The 20,397-nt window shown below is 41.6% G+C and overlaps 1 protein-coding gene across 3 annotated transcripts in view; it reads right to left on the reverse strand.

Moving 5' to 3' along the window:
• cfap69 (cilia and flagella associated protein 69) overlaps nucleotides 1–20,397 on the reverse strand; it is a 95,461-nt gene that overhangs the window by 66,432 nt on the left and 8,632 nt on the right. For 2 of the 3 annotated variants that reach the window (XM_080210727.1, XM_080210719.1), the window contains exons 3-7: nucleotides 13,172–13,237; nucleotides 9,363–9,472; nucleotides 6,903–6,979; nucleotides 5,565–5,663; nucleotides 5,223–5,375 (exon numbers count right to left, since the gene is read on the reverse strand). In XM_080210727.1, coding sequence (XP_080066853.1) covers nucleotides 5,223–5,375; nucleotides 5,565–5,663; nucleotides 6,903–6,979; nucleotides 9,363–9,472; nucleotides 13,172–13,237 — 505 coding nt within the window. Of the gene's footprint in view, nucleotides 1–5,222; nucleotides 5,407–5,564; nucleotides 5,664–6,902; nucleotides 6,980–9,362; nucleotides 9,473–13,171; nucleotides 13,238–20,397 lie in introns of those variants that run through there. The other variant, XM_080210734.1, reaches the window with a different exon arrangement.

The raw sequence follows: 20,397 nt of genomic DNA on the forward strand, positions 1-20,397 counted from the left end.
GTGTTGTGCTTAACTTTGTGAAAAACTAAGCACTGAATTTTCCAGACTTGGGATGGTGGGTTCTGTTGTGGAGAATGCAACAAGCAGCCAAAGGTCTTTTGACTTTTGCACAATCAGAATCTCCTGCTGACAGGCTGGGCTAGAAATTCCCACCCTGTGTTTTTTCATATGCCTGCAGGAGAAGACAGCGCCTAACACAAAGGGAAGGGCTAAGACTGGCAGAAGGATACTATATCCTGACCTCATGGTGCATGAGGCCTTAAAATTGGCAGGACACCAGGGCAGCACCCCTATCACTGATGGTGATGCAATAGCGCCAGTGGATGATACTGAGTGAACTTTGCAGGGGCATGACACCAGGGCAGCACCCCTATCACTGATGGTGATGCAGTAGCGCCAGTGGATAATACTGAGTGAACTTTGCAGGGGCATGAGAATGCATCTGGCATACATGAAGCACAGTGTTCATGTGTCCTCCACTGGACACATGGAACTCCACAACAAGGATGGTTGTAATAATATGAGAAACCCTTAATCCTAAAATCTATCCATAATCACATATCCTAGGATCAGAGAGCTGGAGTGATTGGGTGGAAGTTGGGGTGATGTGAGGTGGAAATAACGAGGTGGAGTAGGGATCATTCCGCAAGTTTACTTCTAAGTACTTACTGTATATGGAAAAGTTATTCCCAAAGTATTTTTGTTGTGAATCATTTCAAAGGTCTGTGATTAAAAATTCTAAGCATTCTGTTATAAATGTCAGAGCGTCTGGTGCAAGTCTCTGATGGCAGAGACAATTTCATTGACAAATTAAAATGTTGGAGGAATCCATGGAGGTGTCTGGGGACCATGTCTCTTTGCTCCATTTGAAGTTTCTATGTAACTGTTGCACATGTTTTTGTGTGTTGGGGTTTCTTATAAGTCCTGATACTCAACAACAGTGAACAGCTGAATGTTCTCCACTACTCCAAATAGAAGATCGAGGCCAATGTTTTAAATTAGTTATTGTCTCCAGCAGCTGAATCAGCAGTAAAGATTTCCCATTCAACAACTCCAGTCCCAATCAACTTGAAGTCTCATTTACCAACTGACTCGAGCATGATTTGAACAACATTCAAGCCAAGGTTGATAAGAAGCGAGTAACATACACACCATACAAGTGCCAGGTAATAAGCATCTCCAACAAAAGAGAATCCAGCTATCTATCTTGACATTAAATGGAATTATTATTGCTGAAACCGCCCCCCTTCATCAGCACCCTAGGTGTCACTGTTGACCATAAACTTAACTGGAGCAGCCATTTAGATACTGTGGCTATTACAGTGAGTCAGAGGCTGGGAATTCTGTGGTGAATAACAATCTCCTGACTTCCTAAAATGTGTCCACCACTTATAGGGCTCAAATCAAGAGTGTGATGGAATGCTTTCCACTTGTCTGGATGAGTACAGCTCCAACTACACTCAAAAAGCTTTATACCATCAAAGACAAAGCAGCCTGCAGGCACCTAATTCACCACCTTCAACATTCACTACCTTCTCACTGGAACAATGAAGGTTAAGGGATGATAGAAGTCCAAAAGATTATGAAGAGGCATCAACAGATTGGATAGTCAGAGGCTTTTTCCTAGATTGGAAGAGTCATTTTCTAAGGGGCACAGGTTTAAGGTACGAGGGGCAAGGTTTAAAGGAGATATACGAGGCAAATTGTTTACACAGATGGTGGGTGTCTGGAACTTGTTGCCGGGGGAGGTAGTGGAAGTAGATACGGTAGTGACTTTTAAGGGGCGTCTTGACAAATACATGAATAGGATGGGAATAGAGGGGTATGGTCCCCGGAAGATAGGGGGGTTTTAGTTAGCATGGATGGTGCAGGCTTGGAGGGCCGAAGAGCCTGTTCCTGTTGTTATCAGACAACAAATTTTATGAAATTGGGCACACAAAATGGAAGCAAACTAAAGTTATCCTCAGAGCCCTCCACTAAAATCACAAAGTAACAGACACTGATCAGTAGGCAAGAGCATGCTTTTAGAATGCAAATGAGGGCTAGCACATAAGGGAAATTGGACAGGATGGCACATACAGGAACTAAATTAAAGAACACATCCCCACCCCATCAAAATCAGCACTTCTAAACCAGTCAAACAACCCATGGAGACACCTAAAATTAACACAGTTAAGGAAGCGTCCCTGGCCCCTCAAAACTCTTGAGATCAATAACACACCTATAGTTCAAACCCCAGAGATTCTAGACCATTGATAATCAACCAGACAAAAATGATTAACACACACTTAAAACAATTGCTCCAATACTTGAAAACATCAAAACAGGATTGCTGAAGTCAAATACTGTAAATAAAAGATTAGCATTTGAAACGTGAAATTCAGGTATAACTATAGCCCGTTGTGGGGAGTCTTTAGAACACTTTCGGGACAGTCCGATTGTATGTCCTGACTGTGCTTCTCTGTTGATGTAAAAAGAAAATAAAGCTGTGCTGTTATTGAACTTCACCCTGAGTCTGTAGTGGTCGTTTTGCCCACTCGCGCTAACACTGTGCTGTAATTTTCTTTGTTCACCACCAACACACAGTGCATTGCATGAACCACTCCTTCAACAGCACCTTCCAGACCCATGTGAACTCTACCATCTAGAAGGGCAAGGGCAGCAGATGCATGGGACCCCAACATCTACAAATTTCCCTCTAAGCCACATGGCATCTAACTTAGGACTATATCACCATAACTTCACAATCACTGGGTTAGAATCCTGGAACTCACTTCCGAACAGCACTGTGAATGTACTTACACCACACAGACTGCAGCAATTCAAGAAGGTGTCTCACCACCACCTTTTCAAGGACAATTAAGGAACGGCAAGAATTGCTGGCCTAGCCAGCAATGCTCTGCAACTATAAAATTAAAATAATAACAAAATATATTGGCTGGAATTCTCTGGTCTTGTATGTGCCATCGTCAGCGAGAACAGAGAACTAGGTACTCAGCCAAATCTCTGTTCACACCTGCTGGGACATAAAATTGCAGCCGTGGATAAGGTTGGAGAATCCAGCCCATAATTGTATTACACAGGCTTCCTGTTGTTCTCATGCTCTATAGCAAGCTTGCTATAGAGCATATCTTTGGATTGCAGCTGTCATCTATTCGGCTCCCATGACCTTATCCAATGTTTAAGAATTAAGGGGGATGGTAGTAGACTCAGGGGGTTGAATGGCCTACCCCGCTCCTTGTTTCATAGAATCATAGAAACCATATAGTGCAGAAAGAGGCCATCTGGACCATCAAGTCTGCACCGACCACAATCCCATCCAGGCCGTACACCCATATCCCTACACATTTACCCGCTAATCCCTCTAACCTATGCATCTCAGGACGGCAATCTTAGCATGGCCATTCAACCTGACCTGCACATCTTTGGACTGTGGGAGGAAACCAGAGCACCTGGAGGAAACCCACACAGACATGAGGAGAATGTGCAAACACTGCACAGTCAGTCACCCAAGCCGGGAATCGAGCCCAGGTCCCTGGAACTGTGAAGCAGCAGTGCTAACCACAGTGCTACAGTGCTGTGCCGTTTGTATGTTTGTCTCATGACAACTGGGGAAATTTAAATTCAATTCATAAATCCAGAACAAAATACTAAAGTTAAAGTTTATCTATCAGTGTCACAAGTAGACTTACATTAATACTACAATGAGGTTACTGTGAAAATCCCCTAATCTCATGATTAATAATCATGAAACTGTTGGATTGTGATTAAAACCCATCTAGTTCACTAATGAACTTCAGGGAGAAAATCTGCCATTCTTACCAAGTCTGACCTACACGTTGGATAAGATTTACTGACCAACTTGCCATGTGTTTCACAGCAGCGGAGCTGGGCCACCACTGGCCAACGGCACAATCTTCTGGTCCCACCATTGTCAACGGTGTTTCTCATTGAACACACCTCTCGCTACCAGGAAACCTGCAACTATGGTGCACATTTGGCAAGACCAAAATATCCCAGTAGGGTGAATGGTCAGAATGTTCCAGACATGATTCCAGACCCACTGTCAACTGCCCTTTGGAATGGCTGAGCAAACCAGTCAGTTGTACCAAACTGTTGTCAAAAGTGCTCTGAGCATACCCACATCACATGGACTGCAGTGATTCATGAAGGCGACTCATTTTCTTAAGGGTAATTAGGGATGGGAAAAATACAAACAAGCATTAACGCCATTGCCCAAACTTTAATATGAGCTTTAAATATTGGAAAATTACATCTTGCATACAGGTTGATCCAGCTTTTCCCATTGCACTTACTGATTTACAGTTGTCCCAGGTGCTTACAAAATAGGGACAACAATGCTTTCCATACAATATCTGATGCTCAATATCTGCTTTATAGTCAATCTGTCATAGCCACAATAATGACATTCGTACATACATTAAAATTTTGTAGACGTTTTGCATTTTCATTCAATAATTTACCTATGAGGAGAGATTGAATAAACTGGGATTGTTCTCCCTGGAAAGTCAAAGGTTGAGGGACGACCTGATAGAAGGTTATAAAATTATGAGAGGTATAGATAGGGTGAACAGTTGGAAGTTTTTTCCCAGGGCAGAAATGACAATTAGAAGGGAGCACAAGTTCAAGATAAGGGGGGGAAAGGTTCAGTGGAGATGTGTGGGGGAAGTTTTTTTTAGTAAAAAGTCTGACAACACCAGGTTTTAGTCCAACCTATTTATTTGATAATATACCCACAAGCTTTCGAGGGGACTGCCTCTTCGTCAGGTCATTTCACCTGACGAAGAGGCAGTCCCCTTGAAAGCTTGTGGGTATATTATCAAATAAATAGGTTGGACTAAAACCTGGTGTTGTCAGACTTTTTACTGTGTTTACGCCAGTCCAACGCCGGCATACCCACATCACAAGTTTTTTTTACACAGAGGGTGGTGGGGACTTGGAACGCACTGCCAAGTGAGGTGGTTGAGGCAGTTGCATTGGCCACATTTAAGACTTATCTTGATAGACATATGAACAAATGGGGAATAGAGGGATATAAGCAGTTTGTTGAGACAGGTAAATGTGATCGGTGCAGGTTTGGAGGGCTGAAGAGTCTATTCCTGTGCTGTATTGTTACTTGTTCTTTGTTCAAAAAGTTAACAGAAATTGGAATAAGTTATTATAAATCAAAATATACTCAAAAAAATTGAGTCAATACCTACCAGATGAATGTGAAAGACACTGTAAGGTCTGGATTATCCATATCTTTATCTCTGGTTGGCTTTCAACTAGAGTAAGCCCCATAACTAGGGTTTCTACCACACCACTCTCTTCAATCATTCGCATATTGTAGCTCTTACTCGTTGGATAATATTCTGAAAACAGTTGTGTTAATTGAAAGGAGGTCTGAATGACAAAAAAAAACTTTTGAAAATAATTAGTTTGCATCCAATTAAAACGACAGAAAATTCAAGGAAAATTTATTCTCATTAAATACATTTTTGGCAAAAGCTGAATTAAATATAGCAAAAAGAGTGTGTAGTGTCTAAATTATACCAGAATACCTGCAATTTCCTTTTGGAGTGGTTCTTTGGAATACAGTCTCATTATGGAGTCACAGATTTGTAATCGGACCTTTGCACTGGGTACTCTCAATAAGTAACCTGTTAGAGATTGATGAAGATCATTGGTTGCAATACAGCCCTTTTCTTTACTGCTAAATTCAACTCTGAACTCAAATGATTGTGCTTAGTTTCAATGTTTTAAATATTAGAAAGGATTTAAGCAAAAGTTCCTCGTCAGGTTTTTAGAAATGCACCAAGGGAATAATGTGAATTGCTTGGTAAGATACCCCAAACTCTTACAAACTCAATTATTTATCACAGGAAATTTAAACAACATTAGCAGTAAAGGCATTAGTATCAAATGTCATCTGTACCCACCAAAGTGTACATATATTCTATTCCTGATTTACAAAAGTTTTACTCCTTTCATTTTCAAAGCATCACTTCTTAAATATAATGGCTCAAATTTGTTCCATAACTGCTTGGATGTTAAACATCACCTGAGAGAACTCAGAAATACAATTCTGGTGTAGAAAGTCATACAATGTAGCAGAATATGGAACTCCTGTCATAGGGAGTAGTTGAGGTGTGTGGCACAGATGTATTCAAGGGGAAACCAAGATAACCACATGGAGGTGAAAAAAGTTGAAGGATCTGTGAATGGGGTGTAATGAAGAATGATAGTGGATGTACATATGCAACTTAAATACTGACATGAATCTCTTGGAATGAATGTCCTAATTCTGTGCTACATCTAATTCATAATAGAACCTGTCTGATATTTCTTCTCCTGAAATTAATCAATTTAAAATTCAGCGCATTTTGTAAAAGGACATACAACACATCCTACCAAGTTTTCCTTCCTGCATTCTGTATAGTAAAGACAAAGATCTATCCCATGAATTCTACATTAGAACTTAACAGCAAACATTTAATTAGGCTGTCATCATATTTCTAATGCTAGTTGGAAAGGGAGGCAAAGAAATTTGCCAAATGAAGGAATGGGGACGATCAAAACAATCACAAATTCACAAATTTGCATTTTGTTTCAAGTTATAGAGCGCCAATGTCAAGTAATTAGCAACATCTGTCCTGGATACACTCCAGGGACAGAAATATTATACAATAAAGAAAAAGTTTAGTATGTAGAAAAATCAAAATGAAAACTAGATTTTTTTTGTTCCTGCTATTCATACTATTTATTTAGATATTTAAAATATACCACCATACAAAAAACAAATGTAGATTTTTACATTAGTACTGTTCTATAGTTTTTTTTGCGTAAAACCTTTGAAAATTTATCACTTTTTGAACCATACAAATATGATATTAACATACCCATTTGTGAAATAGACTCAGATACAACTTGAGTAAAGTTCGACTCATCAGGTGACTTCTCCATTAAAAAAGGTAAGCTGATAAAAACAAGAGTGATGCCAGATAATATTCTTTATAAACTTAAAATTCAGAATATGCAAACATCACTACTTATGCTTTATTAAATATTTTTTACACTGTAAAACCTTCAGAAAGCTTCTTGTATTGTAAATATCCCTTTAAAAAAAAATCAATCATAGGCTACGAGCATCGCTGGAAGGCCAGTATTTGTTGTCCATCTCTAAACGTTCCTGAGAAGGTAGTGGTGAGCTGCCTTCTTGAACTGTTGCAGTCGGCCTGCTGCAGATACATCTATTGGTCGGAAGGGAGTTTAATGATTTTGGCCCAGTGACAGTGAAGGAATGGTGATATAGCTCATGCCAGGATAGTGACTGACTTGGGGAGCAACATGCAGCTGCTGGTGTGAGCAAGTGTCTGCTGCCCTTGTTCTAGATAGTAGAGGTCACAGGCTTGAAAGGTGCTGCTGAAGTAGTTTTGGCTGAAGTGCTGCTGCTGCGCATCATTTGTGGAGGAAGTGAATGTTTAAACTGGTGCATCAGCTGCTGATCAAACAGGCTGCTTTCTCTTGGATGGTGTTGATCTTTTTGAATGTTGTGGGAGCAGCACTCATTTAGTCAAGTGGAGAGTATTCCATCACACTTTGCACTTGGGTCTTCTGGTAGTTGGACAGGCTTTGGTAAGGAAGTGAGTTATACACCATAAAATTTCGTGCTTTTGGCTACAGTTTTTCTTTTCACCAAGTCCAAACTTTCACCAAGGTCACTTTGAGGTATGGAGCCAATTGATCCTGGCAATACGTAATTAAACACTACTTATTGCTGAATAAGTTTTGCTTGACATCACTGTCAATGACTCTGACCTTCCATCACCTTGCTGATGATTGACAGCAAAGAGTAATTGGTCAGATTTAATTTTTTACGCTTTTTGGATGAGGTCATACCTGGGCAATTTTCCACATTATAAGTAGATGCCACTAATGGATCTGAGAAAATCATTGGCTTTCTTATATTTGGTGTACGCTACTAAAAAATAACCATGCTTATATTTCTGATGTTCACATTTTTATTCTAAATTACTATATTACATGCATTTATGTTTAGAGTGGTTACAACTCATAATGAGCAGTCATAATGTAATTGGACCATGTGGCAATATCTGTTTTCCATCTTGTTTTCACTTTAAACAAGTTCTTCAAATACATTTTAACTTTTGTTATTTTTATTTTGTTAATCACTGTAAGACTAACATTTGTTGCCCATCCCTAATTTGCCCTTGAATTGAGTGGCATGCTAGGGCATTTCAGAGCCAAGCACATTACTAGAATCATAGAATCTCTACAGCGAAGAGGCCATTCAGCTCATCATGCACTGATCACAATCCATTCCAGGCCCTATCCCTGCAACCCCACATATTTATTCCCCTGACACTATGGAGCAATTTTAGCATGGCCAATCCACCTAACTCACACATCTTTCGAGAGTGGGAGGAAACCAGATCATCTAGAGAATACCCATGCAGGCACAGGGAGAATGTGAAAACTCCACACAGACAGTCATCCAAGACCAGAATTGAACTGGGGTCCCTGGCATGGTCATTATTACTGAAGCTAACTTTCAATCCCAGATGAGTTAATTTAGTTTAAATTTCATCAGCTGCCACAGTGGAATTTGAACCCAAATCCGCAGAGCATTAGCCTAGGCCTCTGGATTACTAGCCCAGTGACGTTACCAGTACACCTCCTACAGTATAGTAGACAGTTTAAGTATTAATTATTGTTTTTCCTGCATTCCAGTTGAACATTTTGGCTTTTCAAGCTGTGCTAATTCAGCTTAGAAAAGACATGTTTTTGGCTGCTGACTTTTAGCTTTTAACTGCCCAAATTCTACGTGGAACTTCTATTTCTTGAAGTCCACCTAATCTGTTGTCAGTCATATTTGTTGTTTTGCTCACTGGCTACACTAAGGATCACAAATGGTATAGTCTTTTTTGACTATTTTCTATCAACTGGGGCCTTTATTCTCAAATATGGACCCACTCCTCTAATTTCTCTACGTCAGCGCCCAGCATATAAACTGGGAGTATATTACTCAGCCCTTTGCACATTTTCATGCCAGCTGCAAATTTAAGAAATGTTCAAAGAACAAAGAACAAATTCAATTTGTCTAAATAATTAATGAAAATGTCAAATGGCATTATTTCAAATCTTTGTTAGTAAATCCTAAATTTAATACTAAATTTAAATACTAAATGAAATCTACATTATTTTAAAATCTGCACATTTAATAATTTGATGGTTGGAGAAGTTATTGCAAATCTATCTCCAGGTATAAACGTCTGTATCACCAAATCCATTTGAGCCTTTCAATGACCAGGATGTAGCAATGAAAGACAATCACTTACCCACACAATTTGAGGATATCACATATTGGCTCTATGTAGTCATCCTGATCTCTGACCTTTTCTGCACAAATATTGAGAATTTTAAAGACTTGAACCAAGTCTTTAATTGGCTTTTTGACAGAAAGTTAAGGCACTAAAACTTGATAATATATTTGAAACACAGTCCGCTTGCATAACACCAAGATTTTTATCATGTGCCATTTCAACTCAGCAACATCCCTACCCCCACTGGACCACCTGTCACTTGTTCATAAGTTGTCCTTTTACTGAGCGCTGACCTTTGTTCTCCCATTAACACATGCTGCAATCTTACCTTAACATTACTATCATCATCTTCCACAGCCCTTCACACTGCCATGACAGCTTTCGCTGCCTCATGCCCTATATATCTTTGTTGCAATCTCTCCTACCGGTCACCTATCAATGAGCTTCTATTGTTCTCCAGCTGCTCCACCCACTCTTATATAATCCATCACATTTGAAGAAGTCATACTGACTCAAAACAGTAACTCCATTTCTCTCTCCTGTGACATTAGTGTACCTTTAAATGTCTGTTTTAATCAGTTGTAAGTAATTTTTTTTTCGATTTGTTTTTCTCATCGTTGCCGGGCTGTCTATTGGAGTCATTTTATTACTGCTTAATTGGGTGTTTGTTTGTGTTTACTCTGGGATTGATTTTATGGCCCTGCATTGTTAGGAGGAAGGTCATGGGTTCTTGTCAGGTTTTTTTTCTTCCTAGGGAATTCAAGATTTCATTTTCTGTTTTGACTGTCAGCAGTGTTTTAGTTCAGAAGGGAGTGGACATCAGACTTGAAGAGTCTCTCTTTCTCTCCCTGGTTTTGCGAAATTCTGCTGGTTATGGGCGACACGGTAGCACAGTGGTTAGCACTGTTGCTTCACAGCTCTAGGGTCCTAGGTTTGATTCCCGGCTTGGGTCACTGTCTGTGTGGAGGTTGCACATTCTCCTTGTGTCTGCGTGGGTTTCCTCCAGGTACTCCGGTTTCCTCCCACAGTCCAAAGATGTGCGGGTTAGGTTGATTGGCCGTGCTAAGAAATTGCCCTTTAGTGTCCAGGGATGCGTAGGTTAGAGCAATTAGTGAGTATAATATGTAGGGATATGGGGATAGGGCCTGGGTGGGATTGTGTTCAGTGCAGTCTCGATGGGCCAAAGGGCCTCTTTTTGCACTGTAGGGTTCTACGTGAAAGCAAGATCTTGCCTTTCTGAAAGAATATCAAAACTCTTAAGGCAGAACCCTTAAGAGTATTGATAGGCACAGGGATCTGGGTGTACAGGTACACGTTACTGAAAGTGGCAATGCAGGTGGAGAAGGTAGTCAAGAAGGCATACGGCATGCTTACCTTCATCGGTCTGGGTATTGAGTTTAAAAATTGGCAAGTTGTGTTGCAGCTTCATAGAACCTTAGTTAGGCCACACTTGGAATACAGTGTTCAATTCTGGTTGCCACACTACCAGAAGGAGAGGCCTTCAATACTTTCCGTGTCTGCATGGGTTTCTTCCAGATGCTCCAGTTTCCTTCCACACTCAAAGATGTGTGGGTTAAGTTGATTGCCCATGCTAAATTGCCAGTTAGTGTCAGAGGGATTAGCAGGGTAAATACGTGGGACTACGGGGATAAGGGTAGGTAGGATTATCGTCCATGCAGGATCAGTGGGCCAATTTGCACCCTTCTGCATTGTAAGGATTCTATGATACAATTAACCACACCAACATCCTGGAAGGTCTTGCCAAAGTTGTCCAGCTGGGTCAGACTACTCTTAACTCATTCCATTTTTATATAACCAGCCATAGCCAGATAATCATATGGCTTTCTTCCAAATTCTGCAAAAATGATGAGCCTTAGTGGGAGCCCCATTTGGGGTTCATTTATGTCTGGTGGGGGGAGAGAATGGAGAGCAGTCTTTGAGGGGTTAAAGTGCCACTGATTGTCAGATTGTGGTGGCACTGGAGGAAACGCCAGCAATGATTGCCGGGTGGCAGGGTTGGAAGAAATGCCGGTGATGATTGTGGTCGGAAGGCAAGGGGGCAGTTTAATTCTTATTTTTTCTATTGGGACGCCCTCTAAAGATGGTGTCCCGATCTCTATGGAAGCTGTTGCTGGCTCTAGGAGTCCCTGCCCTGCTAGACTCCTAGAGCCCAATGTAAATAACAACCACTCATTTATTTTCTTTAGGGATGCTCAAAATTTGGAAAGAAAACCGGTCTGTGCAACTGAAGAGTCACATGCAAGTTTTTAAACTCAGCTTGACATTGACAAATTCTGCTAAGATCACTCCTATTGTCTTTGGTCCCCATCACAGTGTTCTCTAACCACCAACTCCATTCCTCTCATATCAGAACTACAGAAATGAAGTTCAACATGGGCACGTTAAGGTTATTCATTTGGTTTTGATAAAGGTAAATCAGCAAAAGCTACAAAAAAAGTAATCAGAAAGGCAACAGAATGTTTCTCATATGAATTTAGAAGCTTGTGGATTGATTAAGCATAGTGTTTAGTTTCTTTATTATTGTCACATGTAGGCTTACATTAACACTGCAATGAAGTTACTGTCAAAATCCTTGAGTCACCACACTCCGGTTTGGGTACACACTGAGGGAGAACTTAGCATGGCCAATGCACCTAACCAGCACATCTTTTGGAGTGCAGGAGGGAACTAGAGCACCTGGAGGAAACCCACACAGACACTGGAAGAGCATGCAAACTCCGCACAGACAGTGATCCAATCCAGGAATTAATCCCAGATCCTGGGTGAGGCAGCAGTGCTGGCCACTGTACCACCGTACCATCTGCAAGATAAACTATTAACATGATAAATGGGATAAACTTTCCTTCAGTGGGGGCAATCCAAATAAGGGGATATAATCTTCAAATGGGAACTAAGCACTTCCTCACATGAAAGGTAGTAGACATTTTGAACTTTACCGTAAAATCCTAAGGAAGCTGGATTATTTCAGAAGATTTGAGACTCATAGTGATAATTGTTATTTAGGTAGGGATGTATCACAGATTGATCAATACAAATGAAGTGCAGAGGACCTGAGTGAATGGTGAAACATGGTTAAGGAGCTGAATTGTCTATCCCTGTTCCCACGTCACACTGTGGATGGAATTTTCTCTTTTTCTTCAGTGTCAGCTTGGGGAAGAAAATAGGTGTGTAGCCCGCTAGCAGCACTGCTGGCATTTGTCACTAAATATGTAAACACTCTGAAAAATGTCCTGGTGGCAGGTTCCACCACGTCATGCTTGCAGGTAGGCTCTGAATAATCTCACCCCACCAACAACCTCGGCTCCTAATGTCTCGATGTAAACAAAAGAAAAAAAGGAAATCCCCCCTCGCCACAGACACTCAACCGCCTTAAAAAGCCCTCCCAGCACTATGCCCTAGCAGGGGCAGTGTCAGGTGGTAATGGCAGGATACTGTCAGGGCATGACCCTCTCCCCTCTCAAGGGTGTAATCACCTGTGCATCCCCAGCTGGTTCTGCTCGCCAGTTCCTTTTTGTAAAAAACTATCTGGAACTCAGGTGAGGGGGGAATTAAGTACATGTGGAGATATTCCATAAGGGAGGCTTGCTAGTTATATTTAAATAAATTCAACTTGGGTTCCTGACTTTGTATGGCAGGGGGGAGTCGTGCCAATGTAAAAGTAGTTTTGGGACTCCCCTTCGATTCCCTGCTCCTTCTGCCATTCCCGCCACCAAAAACAGGGGCGTAAAATCCCCTCCAATATTTCAAATCGCATTTAATGCATAGAAACATAAATAAGTGAACTGTCAACAGCAAAAGGATACAAAACCAAACTGATAATGTTTCACCATCTTCTTCAAAGCGTGCAGATGTCTGTCAACAAGGTTGCACTGCAGAGTGTACAAAGATAGACTTATATACAAAAATGGCTTCAAATATGATATGTATACCAGTATTTAATGAAAAGGTAAGCACATTCCAAATTCTGGTAAAGTTCTCATGCATCATAATCAGTGGTTTTCACTGAGGCTTTTAACAGTTAAATTGAGAAATTAAGTCCTTCATCCTAAAATCCAATAAGAAAAGCCCAAAAAGAAAAAACTGCTTTAAAGGAAAATGTAATCTTCAATAACACTTGCAAAAATGACACTTAGGAGAAAATATCATTCCAACATGATTCTATTAATATATCGAAGCAAAATACTGTAGATGCCAGAAATAAAAATAAGAAATGTTGGAAATACTCTGCATATCTGGCAGAATCTATAGAGAGAAACAGAGTGAATGTTTCAGGAACTTTCATAACAACAAGAAAAAGTTAGGAATATAACAAGTTTTTGGGAGGAGAATGGAAAAAAGAACAAAAGGAAAAATCTGTGATAGTGGATGGTGGGAGAGATTAAATGACAAATGGTTTCAATGGTTCAAGACTGAAAGGAGCAGTAATGGGACAAGGAATAGAAGATGTGTCTAGAGGAGGTGTAAATAACATGATTCTGATTAGTTGCTGTCCCAAAGCAGAGAAGAAAATAGGAGAGAACAAGACAGCGGGAGAGAAAAAAGAGTAAATGGAAACAAAATGAGGGAGAGGTGTTGTTGACCTCAATGTTGAGTCCAGAAGACTACATAATGCCTGGCTGAAAGATGAGGTGCTGTTACTCAAACTTATGGTGAGCTTCTTTGGAACATGGCAGGAGACTGAGGACAGATAAATCAGAATGGGAGCAAGATGGAGGATTAAAATGACATGTGACTGAAAGCTTGAGGTTACACTTGAGGACTTAGCACAGGCAAATGGTTACCTACCATGTGTTTCATATCCTCAAGTTGAAGAAACCACAATGTAAACAGCAAATAAAAAATACTAAATTATGAATCACTGAATTTGAATTTATGGATTTTCCCTGGAACGTGTATATGGGTCTTTGGAAGGTGAGAAGGGAGGAGGTAAAAGGTCAAGTGTTGTAACTTCTCCGCTTGCATAAAAAGGTTTTGCAGGTTCTAGGACCCTTGCTGTTTGTCATTTTCATAAATGACCTGGATGAGGAAGTAGAGGGATAGGTTGGTTTGTTTGCCAATGACACGAAGGTTGGCGGTGTTGTGGATAGTCTGGAGGAATATCAGAAGTTGCAGTGAGACATAGATAGGATGCAAGACTGGGCAGAGAAGCGGCAGATAAACTTCAACACGAATAAATGTATAGTACAGGTCCAATGGGATGAAGGAGTATAATTTCAAGGGTAGGACTCTAAGCAGTGTAGAGGATCAGAAGGACCTTGGGGGCTGGGTCCATAGGACTCTTAAATTGGCCTCACAGGTGGAGAATGTGGTCAAGAAGGTGCATGGTGTACTAGCCTTCATTAATCGAGGGATTGAGTTTAGGAGTTGGGAGATAATGCTGCAACTTTATAAGACCCTTGTCAGACCCCATTTGGAGTACTGTGCGCGGTTCTGGTTGCCTCACTCCAAGAAGGATGTGGAAGCTATTGAAAGGGTGCAGAGAAGATTTACAAGGATGTTGTCTAGATTGGGTGACATGCCTTATGAGGATATGTTGACGGAGCTAGGTCTTTTCTCCATAGAGAGACAAAGGATGAGAGGTGACCTGATAGAGGTTTATAAGATGTTGAGAGGTATAGATAGGGTGGATTCTCGGAGGCTATTTCCCAGGGCTGAAATGGTCACTACAAGAGGACACAGATTTAAGGTGCTGGGGAGTAGGTACAGAGGAGATGTCCGGGGTTAAGTTTTTCACTCAGAGGGTGGTGAGTGAGTGGAATCGGCTGCTGTCGGTGGTGGTGGAGGCGAACTCGTTGGGGTCTTTTAAGAGACTTCTGGATGAGTACATGGGATTTAATGGGATTGAGGGCTGTAGATAGGCCTGGTAGGTAGGGATATGATCGGCACAACTTGTGGGCCGAAGGGCCTGTTTCTGCTGTAGTGTTCTATTAGAAAGATGGGGTGGTTGCAGAGTGAACCTGAGTGTTGTGGAGGAAAATCTCTTCAGAATGCTGAATCGGGAGATTGAGGGATTTGGGAAATTGTGGGGAGAGGCGGGGTGTATAGGAAAGCAATAATTCCTTTAGTAGGAATTACTATCACTGTTGGTTATGAGAATGAGGACCCTAATGCTCCTTCTTGAAATGTCATACGATGAGGTACAATGCAATGAGATTCAGAAAGAATGGCTTGCAAGTGCCATATAAAGTGATACACATAGAATATAATTTTTAAACAGGGGCTTCATATTCGAGGAATCTTAGGTGTCATTAGATTTCTGTCAGTTGGTCAGAGTTCATATATTTTTATTTCTACTTGCAAGCATGTTATTTCAATGCAAAAACATGTCCTGCAATCATGGTACCTTTTCTTCTTTAGATACTGGCGTAATTTGTCAGAAATAACAATCATGAATTTCAGGTAGTATGCAGTTATTTGCAGCGATAACTACATAAAAAATAATCAATGCAAGAAAATGAACCAAAAGAAAGGGAAGGGAGGTAAGTGAAGAACTGAGTCATTAATAATGTACAGCACAGAGACAGCCACTTGGTTCAACCAGCTGGCATTTATGTTCCACTTGAGCCTCTTCCCATCTTTCTTTGTCTAATTTGAACAGCATATGATGCGGAGATGCTGGTGTTTGACTGGGATGAGCATAGTAAGAAGTCTCACAACACCAGGTTAAAGTCCAACAAGTTTATTTGGAATCACAAGCTTTCAGAGGGCTGCTCCTTTATCAGGTGAATGGAGAAATAGATTTCACAAACACGGCATGGTACATTGGCTGAACCATGCAGACGCTACAATGGATGAACGAACACTGTGCAGCAATCACCATGTGGAGATGCCGGCGTTGGACTGGGGTAAACACAGTAAGAAGTCTCACAACATCAGGTTAAAGTCCAACAGGTTTATTTGGTAGCACAAGCTTTCAGAGGGCTGCTCCTTCATCAGGTGAGTGGAAGTTCTATTCACAAACAGGATATATAAAGACACAAATCAGGTGAGTGGGAGTTTGTGAACAGAACTCTAGAGGCGTTTGCTACCAAATAACTTGCTGGACTTTAACCTGATGTTGTGAGACTTCGCCATGTCACCATGCAGGAGTGTTCCCTTCTAGTTGGGGAACACTTCAGCAGTCAAGGGCATTCAGCCTCCGATCTTTGGGTAAACGTTCTCAAAGGCGGCTTTCAAGACACACGACAATGCTGAATCGTCGAACAGAAACTGATAGCCAAGTTCCGCATGCATGAGGATGGCCTCAACCGGGATCTTACGTTCATGTCACACTATATGTAACTCCCACCATTTGGCCTGGTTGTGCTAAATCCTACTAACTGTCCTGGCTTGAACCAATTCACACCTCTTTAACCTGTGATTATCCCTCTTTCCACTCACACTCTCTGAACCTCTAAAGACTTGATTATCTGAAAAGACTCGCATTCCAACCATTATTTTGCAATTGTGTCTTTGTCTTTAGATGCTGTGTTTATGAAACCTACCTTGCCACTCACCTGATGAAGGAGCGGTGCTCCGAAAGCTTGTGATTCTCAATAAACTTGTTGGACTTTAACTTGGCGTTGTGAGACTTCTTGTTGAACAGCATAATCCTCTACTCCCTTCTCCCTCATATACTTTTTTAACTTCCCCGAACACAACTACAGCATGTTAATCAGGAAAATAAAAATTTTGAAACTACCAACACATTGCTTTTCTGCAATAAAATGGCAAATGATGTTACACCAGAGAACAAATTGAAACAGATTATTTAATTACAGGAAGGCTTTACTTTCCCTTGAAAGGGTATAGAACTGAGTCATGCATTTTTACAGATTTCCGATAATGCTCCCTAGCAGTCAAGCTTGTTCCAATGATTCTTTACAGATGCATCTGCCAGATTATACAAATTGAATGTACAAATTTGACTATAAGGTGCGTCTCTTCGACTAGAGACCATCTCCCTCTTGCATTTGGTGTAGCTCACAAAGCCAAGCAGATCCTTTCTCTTCTGTCTGTCTGAGATATCTGACTTTTATGGAAACCTGTGACCTGATTTCAATGATGATTTCCTTTGCTGTTTATAACGTAAAAAGCATTTATCTTCATCTAGACAGAATTACTAATTAGTTAACATTCATTGCAACATTTTTTCATCTTAGAAATAAATGGGCAGTTTACAGCTTAACTGTTTACAACCTGATAATACCTTTCTTGGACTTTGGGAGTCTCAGGGCAAACTTTTCCAATATTTTTTCAAAATGTCGGTCCCGGCAAGAAAACCTAGGAGCTGCCCCAGTGCCGATGGCGGGAAAACCCGCCGTATATTCAGCTTCTTTAACAAAAATTTTTTTCCCCATGTGTTTCACACCTCACTCATAGTGACTTACCTCAGATTCATTCGCCCCAGGAAAATTTAACCTCTGTAATCAGTGGGGTGCTCCTTTTAAATGTCTCCCCAATATTCCCTAGCACTTGTTCCAAGTCCAGTTGGGGGCATGGCTGCTAGAATGGCAGCACCACATTTTACAGAACATAGAACACCACAGCACAAACAGGCCCTTCGGCCCACAAGTTGCGCCAATCATATCCATACTTATTTGGTGATAGTGACCACAATTCGGTTACGTTCACCTTAGTGATGGAAAGGGATAGGCATGAACCTCGGGTCAGTAGTTTTAGCTGGGGGAAGGGTAATTATGAGGCCATTAGCAGAGAATTAGGAAGCATAGGTTGGACTAGGAGATTACAGGGACTGGGAACGTCCGAAATGTGGAGTTTTTTCAAGGAGCAGCTACTGCGAGTCCGTGATAGGTATGTCCCTGTCAGGCAAGGAGGAATTGGTAGGGCTAGGGAACCGTGGTGCACTAAAAAAGTTGATTCATTGGTTAAAAAGAAAAAGGAGGCTTATGTTCGGATGAGACTTGAGGGCTCGGGTAGTGCACTAGAAAACTTTAGATTGGCTAGGAGGGAGTTGAAGAGTGAGTTAAGAAGGGCTAAAAGAGGACATGAGAAGACTTTGGCTGATAGGATTAAGGAGAATCCTAAGGCGTTCTATAGGTATGTCAAGAACAGAAGGTTGGTTAGGGCAAGATTAGGGCCAGTTATAGACAGCAGAGGGAACTTATGTGTGGAACCGGAAGAGATTGGAGAGGCATTGAACCAATATTTCTCTTCGGTGTTCACGCAGGGGGACAAGAATATAGCTGAGGAGGACACTGGGTTGCAGGGGAGTAGAATAGACAGTATTACAGTTGATAAGGAGGATGTGCTGGATATTCTTGAGGGTTTGAAAATAGATAAGTCCCCTGGTCCGGATGGGATTTACCCTAGGATTCTCTGGGAGGCAAGAGAAGTGATTGCAGAGCCTCTGGCTCTGATCTTCAGGTCGTCGTTGGCCTCTGGTATAGTACCGGAAGATTGGAGGTTAGCGAATGTTGTCCCATTGTTTAAGAAGGGGAACAGAGACTTCCCCGGGAATTATAGACCGGTGAGTCTCACTTCTGTTGTGGGCAAGGTTTTAGAAAAAATTATTAGGGATAGGATTTATAGTTATTTGGAGAGTAATGAATTGATTGGAGATAGTCAGCATGGTTTTGTAGCGGGTAGGTCGTGCCTTACTAACCTTATTGAGTTTTTTGAGAAAGTGACCAAAGAGGTGGATGGGGGTAAGGCAGTTGATGTGGTATATATGGATTTTAGTAAGGCGTTTGATAAGGTTCACCATGGTAGGCTTCTGCAGAAAATGCAGATGTATGGGATTGAGGGTAATCTAGGAAATTGGATCAGGAATTGGCTAGCAGATAGGAGGCAGAGGGTGGTGGTTGATGGTAAATATTCGTCATGGAGTTCGGTTACGAGTGGTGTGCCTCAGGGATCTGTTTTGGGGCCACTGCTGTTTGTAATTTTTATTAATGATCTGGATGAGGGTATAGTTGGGTGGATTAGTAAATTTGCTGATGACACCAAAGTCGGAGGTGTGGTAGATTGTGAGGAAGGGTGTCATAGTTTGCAGGAAGACTTGGACAGGTTGCAGAGCTGGGCCGAGAGGTGGCAGATGGAATTTAATGCGGAGAAGTGTGAGGTAATTCACTTTGGTAGGAATAACAGATGTGTTGAGTATAGGGCTAACGGGAGGACTTTGAATAGTGTGGATGAACAGAGGGATCTAGGTGTATGTGTACATAGATCCCTGAAAGTTGGGAATCAAGTAGATAGGGTTGTTAAGAAGGCATACGATGTCTTGGCGTTTATTGGTAGGGGGATTGAATTTAGGAGTCGCAGCGTCATGTTGCAACTGTACACAACTCTGGTGCGGCCGCACTTGGAGTACTGTGTGCAGTTCTGGTCCCCACATTACAGGAAGGATGTGGAGGCTTTGGAAAGGGTGCAGAGGAGGTTTACCAGGATGTTGCCTGGTATGGAGGGGAGGTCCTATGAGGAGAGACTGAGGGATTTGGGGTTGTTTTCGCTGGAAAGAAGGCGGCTAAGAGGGGATCTTATTGAAACATATAAGATGATTAGAGGTTTAGATAGGGTGGACAGTGATAGCCTTTTTCCTCAGATGGAGAAAGCTAGCACGAGGGGGCATGGCTTTAAATTAAGGGGAGTTAGTTATAGGACGGATGTCCTTTACCCAGAGGGTGGTGAGGGATTGGAATGCCCTGCCTGCTGCGGTTGTAAATGCGCCTAGTTTGGGGGCGTTTAAGAGATCCGTGGATAGGTTTATGGACGAAAAGGGATTGGTTTAGGTTAGTGGGTCATTGTTTTTTAACTGGTCGGCGCAACATCGTGGGCCGAAGGGCCTGTTCTGTGCTGTAATGTTCTATGTTCTATACCTACCAGGCTTATCTATTAACTCTCAATCCCATTAAATCCCATGTACTCATCCAGAAGTCTCTTAAAAAACCCCAACGAGTTTACCTCTACCACCACCAACGGCAGCCGATTCCACTCACTCACCACCCTGAGTGAAAAACTTACCCGAATCTCCTCTGTCTCACCCCTGACATCTCCTCTGTTTACGGAGGGAGCCCTCGCTAATTTCTGG

This window comes from Carcharhinus amblyrhynchos, chromosome 2, assembly GCF_965287045.1.
Source record: "Carcharhinus amblyrhynchos chromosome 2, sCarAmb.v2.hapA, whole genome shotgun sequence".
NCBI lineage: Eukaryota > Metazoa > Chordata > Chondrichthyes > Carcharhiniformes > Carcharhinidae > Carcharhinus > Carcharhinus amblyrhynchos.